At 50.7% G+C, this 14,030-nt stretch overlaps 1 protein-coding gene across 1 annotated transcript in view; it reads right to left on the bottom strand.

Moving 5' to 3' along the window:
• Positions 1 to 14,030, bottom strand: part of LOC119453204 (uncharacterized) — a 69,354-nt gene that overhangs the window by 5,195 nt on the left and 50,129 nt on the right. The window contains exons 2-7 of the mRNA XM_037715225.2: positions 9,521 to 9,582; positions 7,876 to 8,109; positions 7,464 to 7,554; positions 5,911 to 6,204; positions 3,921 to 4,236; positions 655 to 1,340 (exon numbers count right to left, since the gene is read on the bottom strand). Of these exons, the coding sequence (XP_037571153.1) occupies positions 655 to 1,340; positions 3,921 to 4,236; positions 5,911 to 6,204; positions 7,464 to 7,554; positions 7,876 to 8,109; positions 9,521 to 9,575 (1,676 nt within the window). The 5' untranslated portion in view covers positions 9,576 to 9,582. The remainder of the gene's footprint in view (positions 1 to 654; positions 1,341 to 3,920; positions 4,237 to 5,910; positions 6,205 to 7,463; positions 7,555 to 7,875; positions 8,110 to 9,520; positions 9,583 to 14,030) is intronic.

Genomic DNA, 14,030 nt, shown 5'->3' with positions numbered 1-14,030 from the left:
TGGGCCCGGAAAGCTATTACATGGGCTCTGAAGCTGTGGCCAAAGCTTCGTGTCGTTCACCCAGTCACCGTCTACGATTTCCGCCGAAACATAGATTTGCTCAGCCGGTGCACCGGGCGTCTTGCACACCCATTGTAAACACGGAGGAAGCTGAGGCAAGCAATGGATTCATACCACGTGATAAAACATGGCGGCGCCCACTGGATAGCAGCGAAAAATGTTTGTACTACATTAATTATAACTGTCCGCTCGCGCGCAGCGAAGCGAGTGTTGTAGGTTGTAAAAAAATCAAGTTATCGCAATGCTCCAGCGCTCCGCTGGCACGCCCAAGAAATGCCGGTAAGCCAAAGGGTCATCAGTTTACGATCCAGAGGACGTGCTCCAAGGCTCCTATAGAAAAGGCTTATGGTTTACTAATTAGATGTACGATGCGCCTAATAAGAATGGGCAGGAGATTAGAACGACATACAGGACACTAGCGCAAAGTGTGTCCATGCAGTCATTCTAATCGCATGTCCACGTTTACTAAGCACGCCATACGTCTTGTTATGCTCAATTATAACTCGCCCAACTATATAGCTACGTTGACCAAATTAATGCGTCACTCAATTCTCGCAACACCTCGACTGCGAACTTCCAAAAGGTAATCCGTACTTGCAGACGACGTTCTCCTTGTAGTCGCACGCCTCGGACTTCGAGTTGAAGTACAGTCCCGACGGGCAGGTGAACGCGTGCGCCACCGTGCCCAGGTTGGCCGGCCCGGAGTCCAGGCACCAGAAGTACTTTCGGCAGTCGCGCGGGTTGTTGAAGAACCCTTCGTCCTCGCATTCGAACGCCGGTCCCGGGTCCGGGGTCGGCGGCGGCGATGGCGTGGTCACCGACAGGGCCAAGTTCTTCCGCGTGCCTGAGCTTCCTCGGCGTCCCGGCGACAGCGAGGACTTGGCCACGCGGCGCCCGATCTCCTGCTGTTGTCGCTGGGCGGCCCTGGGCGTCGCGGTCGTCGAGCGGGCGTTGCTGCTGGCTGCGAATTCTTCCTCTTCATCTTCTTCGTCCTCGTCCTCGAAGGAGCCCGAGGTGGTGGTGCCTTCGAGGAGCTCCTTGCGGAGCGCCGTGATGAGCGGGCTCTGCTCGCCGCCGCAGTGGCCGCGGAAGTCGTCGTTGTCCAGCGTCCAGACCATGGCGCCGGCCAGGCCCTTGGAGAGGATGTAGCGCGCCTTCTCGCGCACCATCTGCTCGTCGTCGAAGCCGACCCACTGGTCGTCCTTGAAGGCGTACGGACCCATGCGCCGGGGCTCGGGCCTCTGCAGCTCCCAGTCCAGTTCGTTCACGTTCTGACAGATCTGCGGGAGGAACGAAATGAAAGAAATAAGTGATGCAAGACGTTACCAGGTGCGGGGTGGGGGGGACCATTAGGCCATCCCTGGACCTCGAAACCATAGAAGAAATGTACTGGCAGGGCCTCAGATGGCCCTAAATAACTTACCATAATAGCTTTTCTGTACGAACCGGTACCGGTTTCGTATCCCAGGAGCTGTATGTGTCATGACGTCATGACGCAGGCGGCGGTTACGTGGGAGCAGCGCATCGCGACCATGCTGGCACTCGCTCCGGCTCGATGGGCATAGCGGACCACCGAACAAGCTGGAGCGAGTGCCATGATATGTCACGATGTTCTGCTCACACGTGACCAGTTTCTGCGTCGTGAGGTTCGTGGCACGTACAGCCTTTGTTGCGTGACATAACAGTCTAAGCATCGCTTGCATCATTGACTTTGTGCTCGTGACTACCTGACGTATGGCTTGCATATGATGGTGCTCTCCGTTGCGGGAGCCATTTTGGCTTCCACAACTGATAGGGTACCCGGCTAGGTGGACATTAGCTGTAAGAAAGATTTCAACGGTAATTTCGTTAACAATGCTAATTTACTTATTAATTACTAACTTTAGGCCACATGTAATTGCGAAATTGAAGCCGAGGAGTAGAGAGGTAATGTCTGCTTAGCAGAAATCCTAAGACTAGCACAACTTTCGAGATATGCCCGGATTGCCGCGCGACTGGCCGCTCGAGGCACTTTGCATGTAATCGCGGGCTTCTTTCACGCTCGGAAAAACACTTTTATGTAGCACCTATTGAGCAACAGAAAGCTGCTGTACGGAGAGACTAACATCTGGTCACGGTGTAAGAGGTAACTTCCTACACCGCGCATCTGGTTAACCTCTCTGCCTTCCTCACCATCTCTCTCTCTGTATCGACAGTTTCTCATGCTGCTCTACAATTTTCTCATTGAAACTTTCCATCTAATTATAATATTTGAGAAGTTGATTAATTAAAAAGCCTAATTATGTCATTAGGCGGAATGCAAAAAAAAATAATCTGAGTATCTCCAAGTGACGGCAAACAACATTACCTTGGTTTTGTCCAGCTACGTAGCCATTTGCAGATTTTCAAAGTTTGGCTCAATAAAGTTAAGTGGAACGTCCTGTATACTATGCACCACTTACCACGGCACATTTCTGACTCGTATACCGTCACTGAAAGAGAAACACGGACCACAACGCGAACCGCAACACAATTGGCGTTTGGCCTGTGGTTTGTTTTGCACCGCACCTATAACTTCCTGACGCAGTATATACCAAACTATCCTATAGCAACAGGACTCGCATAAAGCGTGTAACTCCACTCGGGAAAGGAACCTGCTAACCTGAAGTACATATGTAAGCGATGGGGTCACACTTTGCGTACACCGCTGCCGTGGGCCCGACCGTGACTGACCCGGCCATGAACGGCAACATCGCGGATCTTTTTCATCGAGATGGGAGGCCTTCACGAGCGAAATGCGGACATGCCTATAAATCGTGCTAGATAGAGACGGCGCGTTCTTCGGCTAGGGTGAACGCCTTGTCATTGTATATACGAAGAGCCGTTCGTTTCAAAACTGTCTGCTGTCCACGCTTCGAATCATTGTGAAAGCGCCCGAAACGACCAAGTCGTGGACACTTGCGCGCCTGCGACGTGAACGCGGCGCCCGTAAGCTGTGACGTAATAGAGCTCTGCGTCTAAGGTTTACGTTTCTTCGAGCGTCTGGTAATACATCCTTCACGACGCACGTTTTCAAGTCACGGCGGCTATATCAGAGTCCCAGTCGCTTTCCGGCGACCCAGTAAAGAAAGAAACTGTGTGTGCGTGTGGGAGGGGGGGGGGGGGGGAGGCTTTTGTATTCACGATTGCCGCAACTTGTCCAAGGACTCGACGCAGGCTGCCGCTGAGATCTCGGACCGCCAGAAGCGAGTTCGTGTGCTGAGCATCACGCCAGGTCAAGTTGCCTCAAACCGACAAGCCGGTTTCATGAGTATACGGTATATGGCCGGACCCTATATGCGTTTCTGGCTGAAACCCCTACATGCCGCCTTGGCGCGCGCAGTTCGACCGACCGCTCGTCGCTTCTTGAGATGACTCGCCTCGTACGTGATGAACACCTGCCGGATCAAGCGAACTATCTCAACCCATGTCGACACAGCTTCAGCCGGGTTGACGCGTCTATGCTGTGTCCACGGCCTCCGAGATCTGCGCGAGTAGGCTGGCGTGCGCGACATCTTGGAGGCGATGCTCTGCCGGTCCGGACCGACCATATACGGTATATGCGTCTATGGCTGAAACGCCGCTCGCGTGCAAGATCGGTTTGATTGGTACATCGCTCGCTCGTCGCGTCTTGAGGCGACTCAATTCGTGCCGGTTCAGTAGGTCTCAGCCCGACCCTTCCGAGTCGACACGCTCCAGCCAGGTTGCTTCATGTGTGTACCCTACCGGGATATCCTACATGCATTTGACTGGAAACGACACCGCCCGGGTTCGCGCGCGCGCGCGCGCGGTCTTAATACGACGCTCGTCGCGTCGTACCAAGACGTCGACCACGTACTCACCTCGAAGTAGGCGAGGTAGCCCTTCTCGCGTGTCGAGTTGCCGGGCTCGCCGGGTCCCTGCGACGGCGAGTCGAGCTCGTTCTCGTCGGGGTCCTCTAGCGTGTAGGAGCGGCCGTAGGTGGGCACTCCGACGACCAGTTTGTTTTGGGGCGCGCCGGCTTTCAGGTAGTAGTCGACCGTCCAGCGTACGTTGAGTCGGCTCTCGTCGTCCCAGTCGCGCAGGCCGTCGGGTGCGCCCAGCGGAGCGTGGTGCTGCGTGGCCGACTCGTACGCCGTGTGGTAGTCGTACGTGAGCAGGTTGAGGAAGTCGGCCGCCCTGCAGTGCACCGTCGAGTGTGTATATGGTTACAGTCCGGTACAACTTTACAAGGCAGCGGCATTTGTCTCTCAAAAGCGGATGCGCACGAGCCTCCACCAATGGGAGCGCACTCTAGACTGACGTCATGAGCCGGGCGGTCGGTGACCCCGCCGACGGAGAGCATGGCAGCCCGCATTTCGAACTGGGCCGAGTCGCGTCAGCGGGACTATTTCTTTAGTCGCGGAGGAAATCGGCTGCCGCGCTTCGGTTATCTGGGCGGTGCCTCTCCTGCCTCCTTAAGTTGAACCTGACTATAGTATATTGTAACACACGGTTCGAAGAATGTATATATATATTATAGTTAATTAGTATATGTTGGGCGAACTTGCGCCCTAATAAACATCAAAGTCTCGCGAGAGTCTTCCTTGTAGCTCCAAAGCAGACCGTTTTTTTTTTTTTTTGTTGTTGTTGTCCTCTGAACTCGTGACACAATTGCGGATTGGCAAAGACTCGGTTGGATAAAGATACCGAATATAGAATTTAAATTAAACTGTTAATTTGCAAGTGTCCACCTAGTGGACATGACCATTTCGTCTGCTGCTGAAGTTCTGATTGGCTGCGTTGGGGTATTCGTGGAGAGGAGACAGGCGCCCCCAGCCGATCAGCACTTCAGCAGCAGACGAAATGGATAGTTGTTACGAAAGAATTTGACTACTCATTTTTCGTAGAACGATGGGGGCACTTGACCGCTAGTCTGGTCGCGGATATGCGTAACCAGCTGCGTCTCTTGGTGCACGTGCATACGGTAGCCTTCGGAGCAAATTTTAGGCACACATTAGCGTCGGTATAGGCGCACTCATTATTCCAGCTGAATGGAATACAGACCCGTCACACCGATGTCTATCGTAAGGAATCACTGCGCGCATGCGAGGATACAAACTTCGCACGAGTAGGCGCACATAGAAACCGTGTAAGTGCTGTACTGATGCTGTGGTTGGGTCCCGAAATTCAAGGCAAGTTCGCCGTTAATTTTCTTTGCTAGTAATCAGTTTTTCCAGCGAAGGAATGTAAATAGGTTTAAGAAAATACTTCACCAGTGTAAACTGTCTCTTTATCTCGGTGTCCCTTTCATGTCGCAAAATTATTTGACGTATGGCGAACAGGTTTGCGCGTTATGTCGCGGGCACAGTTTCTCATTGTGCGCTGGTCCTCCAACTTGGAGGCTCGGATGACGTCAGACCGAACCATTTATGTAATGGTAGAAAAATTTGGAGGACGCTCAAGCTTCGCCTTTATTAGAGTGGACCTCGACAGCATTCAAAGATCCCTGAATGCTTGCCAGGCTTTCTGGCAAATGGTAGAAATGCTGGAAAAGGGGTTTGCGTTTGAGTTTCCTCGTAACAGAATTATGTTTTCTCGTGCATTCAAACTACAAACCGACGCTATCATGTCTGTAGATTGTGGTTAAGTCGTATTTCACGATTTTTCTGACGGATTTTACTTTGAGAAATTCAATTTTTGTTCACTAACGCCTTGCGCCACGCGGAGGGCCTGCGCGGTCCGGGTGGTTCGGGATGATTTTCTCAGCCACCGACGCCGGCGCGCCCACGCCGACACCGACGTCGGATTGACACGGGGCCCTTAACGCTATCGCGTTCAAAAGCGTGGAGTCACTGTACTGCATACACTTACTTGGAGATGACTCGCACGTCGAAACCGTTGTCGATGTACTCCTTGCCGGCGGGCATGGCGACCGATAGTAGCAGGCGGTCCTTGCCCCTGGGCACGGCCTCGGCCTCGAAGGCCTCTCGTAGTTCCCGGATGAGCTGCGCGTATCCTTGCTTGTCCTCGGGCTTGCCTCCCTCGCGGAATGCCGGGTACTCCCAGTCCATGTCCAGGCCATCGAAGCCGTGCTCTCGGCAGAACTTGATGGCGCTGCGAGCGAACTTTTGCCGCTGGCTCCGTTCGGACACCATGTGCGAGAACCTGCAGCAGACGACAAATGGGGGATAGACGTGGTGAAGGTTGCGAAATCTCGCGAAATCTCGGCTGGTCACCGGGAAGAAACGCGATGACAGCGACGATGATTATGACGAAACAAAAATTGTGTAGAAGCCATCGACGATGATTAGCAATGCAAGCGAATAGCCGCGCGAACGCTGCTTGAGAGCTTGTGGCTTCATTAAAGGGATGATGCGCTTGACGGCGTATAATTGCTGCTGTGAGGACGTTTAGGAAGTTATTGTTGTTTCATTGCTTATTTCGGCAGAGAACAGAGCCGTTAACCTGCAAATCTGTAGCGGTCGTATAGGTGGACACAACGAAGAGCTACAATGGCTCGTGTCTGGTGACGAGTGTGCCCGGAATTGTGTGCCCGACAGCACGGGCCCATAATTGGTGCCTTTTTAATTTGTGCATCGGCGGTAAACGGGCGAAAGGACCAAGGAAAGCTATTTGTTTTAAAAACGCAAAGAAAAAAAAAAGGGGGGGGGGGCGATACAGAGACAAGGGCGTTCATAAGGCATAGAGCGCAAATTGAAACAGACGACAGAGAAAAAAGGCAAGTAATTCTTGTCTGAGATGCTATATCCTGGGCCAAATGTTGTGGACACTGTCGAATTCCACCACGTTTGCGTTTAGAATCAATCAGAGACCGCGTAGCCACATCGCGCGAGGCGATCTGAGGTCTCAAGATGGCGGATTGGACAGTATGGCGAAATTTGACAGTGTCCGCAGCACGTGACCCAAAATAACATCCCCGACAAGCATTTTTCGTCGTCTGTGCCGGTTTGCAGCTATATGCATTATGAACCAACCAAATATGAACGAACCGAATTCGACCATATTGTCAGATTCGCCATCTTGTCAGTTCTGATTGACCCACGAGGTTGCTACGGCCTTTCTGATTGGCTCGAAACGTCAACACGTCGGAATTCGACACTCGCCAGAGTACCACCGCCGGCCGGTCTGCTTTTTCTTCGTCTGTTTCAGTTAGCGCAATCTGTCAACATGCTGCTGGGACAGTGACGCCGACCAAGATGGAAGATCTCTAGAAAAGGTCTTTCTGACGTTGTAACCCCCTCACGGGAGCCTCCACGACCTTTCACACTCCCATTACAACCGCTCGTTACTCCAAAAAACGAATGACGCCGGGAAGTAAGCCACGCTTGTTGATTCATTATCATCGGGAATACTTCTTTTGCGCAGCAAAGGCATATTCACAGTTCCGTGCATCCACTGCTTACCTTTTAGAGCCCTCGTTCCATCCGCCCACGGCGACCATTGTCTTGAGACCAGGGTTGTACTGCTTCAGTCCCACGAACTTCTTGTAGTTGCCTGCGGGTGTTGGTATTAGAAGGTCAGAAGGAAACGCCCAAACTGTTGACCCTCGCACTACAGTTCGAGACTTTCGCAATTACAACATATGACTTAAAAGTCAATTATTGAAAAAAAAAGTTATTAGAAAATTTTAGCTAATAGGTGATGAGATCACCGAAAATTTTCTTGATGACAATGTCTACCTAGCCACGTGGCTCTCTGCGAAAACGGCAGAGGCTAAGGAAGTCATGACAGTTTCGTTCAGAAGAACGTGTTCCACATAAAAAGCAACACCCGGTACAGTTGCTGTAGGGAAGAGTGGATCAGCCAGTCGCATACCTTGCTCGATGTCATTGTACGGGTCGTAGGGCTTCAGCTCGTAACGCTTGTTGAAGCCGGCGAACGCGTAGATGATGTGCGTGCACAGGTACGGGTTGATGTTCTGCGGCGTGAACTTGGCCAGCGAGGGTCGGTACACGGCCCAGTTTGAGTAGTAGCAGACGATCTTCAGGTCAGTCCTCGGCTGCACTTCTCGGCGGGTGCGGTGGTGCCCTCCCTCGGCCGCGGCTGCCGCTGTAGAATATATAATTGATATAGATAAATAGATAGATATAGAGAGGGAGTAGACAGAGATAAGTAGAGAGAGAGAGAGAGAGACAGCGAGAGAGACAGATATATAAATAGAGAGTGTTAGAAATGAGTTATAGAGATATGCTTTATAGATAATAATCCATAGCTAGAGAGATATTAGACAGAGATAAGTAGAAAGAGTGTGTAGAAGGGAGATAGATAAAGAGAGAGTGTTGATAGATAAAAATCCATAGGTGATAGTAGACAGGTATAAGTAGAAAGAGAGTAGACAGCGAGAGAGACAGATAAGTAGATAAAGAGAGAGATGGTTGATAGATAAGAATCCATAGGTAGAGGGATAGAGTCGACAGATAGGGATAGAGAGAAAGAGACGAAATTGGTAATTCTGCTCAAACTCGCAACAAGATTCAGTGCTAGAAAGTGCAACTCTGGAGCTGTTCTAAAACACTGGCACAAACCGACCACCGGAAGTGGGGCCAAGAACCTAAGTGTATGAGATAGCAGGAAAAGAAGGAAACGATCGACCACTACTAGCGGCTCTTTGATTATTTTCACTTTCAATATACTGTCCCCAGCTGTCACAAACTCGCAATATATATACAGAGTATGTGAGCCGTAGTCACTGCACCCGTATTTGAAGACCCCCATCCTGTCAATCCAATTTTACCACCGAGTTTCCTCAGATGCAAATTTCTCCAGTGCATGGCCTTACCCGTCATCAGTGCAGAGACCTATATGCGCGCGCTCTAAACTCGACGGACCTGAGGGACTGTTCAGAGACGCATCGCTGTGTAGTCTGCACTCTAATTTGTACCCTTAAGGGTGAGAAAGGGTGCGAATTGGTCTATAACTCGCACCTTTACACCTTTCGGGTGTAAGAGTGTGAGCTATAGACCGATTTACACCATCATTCAGCCTTAAGGGTGCTAAATTACTTTAAAGCGTACTGTACTTTACGTCCTGCATCCTCCTTTCCCCTGCAACGTAACCCGATGTAGGTACGGTTAACCTTCTTGCTTTTGCTTGTTACAGCATAGGAATGATTGTTAGTACATGGATTTGGGCCTAAACTTCGCCCTTCTGACTTTAAAACAGCTTCTTGACTTTCTAAATTCACCATTTTCAAGAAAGTTCTGCGCTTTAAGTAATTAAGTAAACATAATTGTCCGAAGGCAGTATCATCATTCCCATGGTTGTTTAATGATCGCAGCGCCACATTTCCCTCTGGTGATTATTCTAGGAAACTCTATGGTTTTCGGTACTTCCGTTGCCACGATTCATTCGCGTCGCGGTGTATTCGCCGTGCTGTTATCGACCTTTCTCGTTACACAGAGATTAGATAGACGAGAAGAAGCTGGCGGAAAGCGATGACAGTGGTGGTCAGGTGACTCACGTGATAGCCAGCCGGCACCCAGGGCCGATAAGAAGAGCGCCGGCCACAGGTACATGGTTCCCCTGCGAGAGAAAAAAAAAAGAGAGAGAAAGGGATAGGAGTTTTATTTGCTGCACCAAGTTCAGACCTTATAACACAGCCGCACACAATTCGAAATAATATTAAATTATATTCGGAGTTTTCCCCTTGCCAAAACCACGATATGATTTTGAGACACTCCATAGCGGGGGACTCTGGGATAATTTCGACCACCTGGTGTTCTTTGTGCACCCAATGCATGGTACGTGGGCGTTCTTGTGTTCCCCCCCCCCCCTCTCGTCACCTCCCTCTCAAACCTTGCGTTTTCGATGACTATATATTCCACATTTATTACCGTTTGAAGCTATGCAGTTTGGCCGCAGCTACAGGTCAACTTGCGATGTACTTCATAAGTTTATAGAAGCGCCCAACAGGTTACGTAGCCAGGAGTTCCACCTCTCTGCTGTGATATTTGAGACACGTTACTTTACTTATTGTAATTTTTTTTGAATTTCGCTACATTTCCTTATCAAATATGTTTATCTTCCTGCGTTTTTTTTTTCTTCAAAATTTTGGTAGTTACAGGTACTCGCTCTATATCTCATCTGTGTGGCCATTCTCTCCTCGTGGGTATTCGTCGTGTTGAAAAAGGAACCGACATCCACAAAGGTGGACGCCCGGAGGCAGCAAACTGAATTTCGAGCTCTTCACTATACTGTTACAACAGGAACAGAAGCAGACAACTTGAAGGCTGTGAAACGAATCCTCTGACGTGTCCTGGGCTACGGTTCTGCGAGCACTCTTAGTCAAAGCGAACTTCATTGCTAGAGTTCTCACTGCCGCCCTCCCACCTGTCACGTGTGCTCATTATCACCGCGAGTAGGGCTTCCCCTGGTTTTCGTCTTCTCTGCAAAGCAGCGGTGCGAGGCGCTGAAACATGCATTTCTCGTGGGGAGGTGGCGTGATCGAATTAGCAGACAACGGCGAGCGCCATAGCCAAGGTCGGCCACACGCAAAGTGGACGGCAAACAATGCACGTCTCAAGGGCCGAGCGGAGGTCGATGATTATAGCGGCCAGGCAGGCAGGCGGCGATTGATCCATCCGCCTAAGTGGCGGTGCTTGAGATTGACGACAGATTATAGTTGTGGCGGATTGACCGAGACAGGTGCGGTCGACGAAAAAAAAAATAGATTAAGGGAAACGTCTTAGCGTTAAGATAAGCTACTTGACTCATTTTCTCTACTCATGGAGGTGGAGCAGAAATAAAGAAAGAAATGCAGCGTCGGTCAGGCTGTGGCAGGCAGGAAGACAACAAACACAGCGCTGTAGAGTATTCTACTGCATTGAAGTCTTCGCCATGGAAGACTGCAGGTAGTGTATGCTTGCCTTGATGGTCTTCTCTGCAGTACCGCACTAAGAATTCGGCGCAGTTATGTAGAATACCACGTAGTACAGACGCTGGGATGTAGTCCTCTTCGTAGATTTAGCTGTACAGAAGACTACAGACACTGCGCTTAATTTTTCTCTTTGCGCTCACAGCGCTGTGGTTAGTTTTTGAAAATTGCACTCGCGCTAATGCAGTCTTTCTGTAGTTCCTACTACAGAAGGTTGCCGTCACTGAGCTGTACTTAACTGTAGAAAACTACAGACACTGTACTGTAACCTTCGCTGTAGAAGATTACGATCACGGTGCCGTACTTGCACAATATTAACGCTATGTTCGTTGTAGTGTTTGCTCACTGCATACGAGGACGGGATGTTAATATGCAGTCAGGTGTAGAGAACGAAAAACACTGCGGCGTATATAGCCTTCACTGTTGTGTTCGATGTAACAAGTAAAAGCTTGTACTCCACCTGCTCGTGTCAGGCGCTGTTTACAGTCATGGAGTCTGACAATGCAGCACCCCCCCCCCCCCCCCCCCCCCCCCTGCCCAATTCCACGCGATGCTTGAAGCTTGGTAGGAACGGGAAAGGAAAATATAACTTCAGTGTACCGGCATGAATTGGAAAGTCCACAGGAATACATTTGGTGCGTTGCAAGACACGCACAAGAAGCGCTCGAACTGTGAGTGATCGACATAATTGCGTATGCGTATAGAAATGTGACAGAGTTTAAATTTCCATTGCGTCGGTTTAAGCGTCGACAGTTGCTAAAGCTTTTGTATGCGGAAAAGCGACAAGTTCTTTTCTTCGGATTGGAAGGTGAATGCCATTTATAGGCTTTCCCTTGACCAGAAAGCTTCTCGAGGTCATTGTATTCTCCGAAAACGAGGTAGAACGTAACCGAGTCCATGTATATATTCAGGTGCCTAAGAACTCTTCGGCGTCTGTGTGCGAACATAGTTTCCCTCTTTTCCTTCACGACGTGTTCGTATTTTTCGTTGCCCTTGCTATAACCGTTGTTCTCACGTTGGAGCGGTGTACGTGGGCTCAATATATTCTTCCCCTTTCCCATTATACCCTGGCACGTACCTGCGACCGTAGATCGATCAGTGGTTGTTTCTTTTGTAGCTCACGATACGGAGAAAACCAACAAATAGGCTACGTTTTCAGGGCATCACGTGTCATGTTCTTAAATGACAAACCGATGTGAGATAAGCATATCCTGAATGATTTTCTTTTGCTCGTGTGTCATGACGTGCAGTAAGCTGCTCCAGCGCCGCCCAAGAAAGAGTGCCGGTATAGGCACAGCGACTGACAAGATTGGCCCGATTGCGGCCACTCATTGGCCTTACGTGAGACAGCAATGGCCCGCCCAGCATCGTATCACGCTCGTGCGACATCGGTAGGGCCCTCAAGTGCAATTCCTTCAACTGCCGTGCCAACGTGAAATAACAATATCCAGAATTATCATTTTGCTACGTAGAAAAAGGAACCCCAGCGCCGCACGGCGGGGAACAGCGGCAGTGTAATTCTAATGATGCGACTCATATTGGCCCAACAGGGGCAGCTCAATTCGACACCTCTTTAATGTTGGGACTACAACCGCATATCGTTTAGTAAAGCCTGACGTGCGAGGCCTTTAACTGCCCAAGAGACGTAGAACGATTTCCCGAACCGTCCTCCCTTCACCAATATACGAAAACACCTTAATAGTCTCGGACAAAGCAGTGCGACTGTTGGCCCAACGTGGCGCCATATTGGCGTGGCGCTGGCCTTACGTTGGTCCGTCGTCAAACGATATCGGTCAACGTGGCCTCACATTGGCTCAGCTCTGGGTGCTTACCTGGGGTGTAGGCACCTTATCGCAACTCCCACGCCGCACTCCCTTAATTCACACGCCCGTGTGACTGTGTGTGTGTGCGCGCGCGCCTTGTGTTAGTGGCGTGATTTCTCTTGCGCGCTCGCTTTCGTTTGAAGCGCCTGCCTTCTTCCCCGTCTCGCGCTATCGCGCCTCGTTTAAAATGCAACAATGCTCTCCCACGGGCTGGCGAAAGCGGATCGCTGTTGGAATTTCACTTCGCGCCAGACCCTCCCCGTTCTCCTTTCCTCCGTCTCGATCACGGCAAAGCGGAGCGCGGGAGTTCTGCTGGTGGCCGCATTCCGACTGCCGCGAGAGATCTAACACATCGCCACTCGACGACGCGTATTCGATACCACCGTCGCGCGCTCAGCGATGCGCCGGCGCCGCAACTATATACCTCGCTTCGCGAAAGTCGTGCGTATACGGCGTTAAAGAAAACGACTCGAGCGCTGTTTTGAATTTCGAGAGTTCCTTTCGGAGGTGGGGAGTCGTTTCTGCTCGCGAAGGTCCCTTTTTAACGCGATAGCGTTATAAGCCGGGCAGCGCGTCGCAGAAAATCCGGAGTCGGCGTGAGCGCCGGCGTCGTTGACCGAAATAATCATGCCGAACCACGTCATCCCGAACCACCCCGACCGGGCAGGCCCTTCGCGTGGCGCAAGGCGTTAGTGAACAAAAATTGAATTTCTCAAAATCCGTCAGAAAAATCGTAAAGTACGACTTAACCACAACCTACAGATGGTGATATAGCGTCGGATTGTAATTTGAATATACGAGATAAAAACCTGACAAGCAGCCAGGGATCTTTGGATGCTATCGCGTTCCACTCTTAAAGGCGAAGCTTAAGCGTCCTCCAATTTTTTTTCTCTTGTGTGGCGGTGGCGTGCGCGCGCGAATGTGCGATCCGTAAAGAGAGGCCTTGAGGCATCGAACATTGCTGCACGCGTCTATCCTGTCGCGTTTGCGTTTTATTGCTTTGTAATGGTTCGCCGATGCTTCGACGTCTGGATGCCTTTCCGTATCGTTGGGGGAGATGCGAGGCCTTGAGACACTGTCGATGCCCACGGGCTGGCTAGACCCTTCGCGGTCTAGACTTTTGTGGTCTACTAGACCCTTTGCGGTCTAGTTAGCGTTTTATTTGCTTTCTGATGGTTGGGAAGGTTCTTCAACGTCTCGATACTGTTCGGTGTCGTTGCAGGAGAACCCAGTAAAAACTGTTAAGCTGCTTTTATTTCTCCGCGTGTGAGTGC

The sequence above is a fragment of the Dermacentor silvarum genome, chromosome 5 (assembly GCF_013339745.2).
Source record: "Dermacentor silvarum isolate Dsil-2018 chromosome 5, BIME_Dsil_1.4, whole genome shotgun sequence".
NCBI classification, from domain to species: domain Eukaryota; kingdom Metazoa; phylum Arthropoda; class Arachnida; order Ixodida; family Ixodidae; genus Dermacentor; species Dermacentor silvarum.
This window is presented reverse-complemented; position numbering and strand designations above follow the sequence as displayed.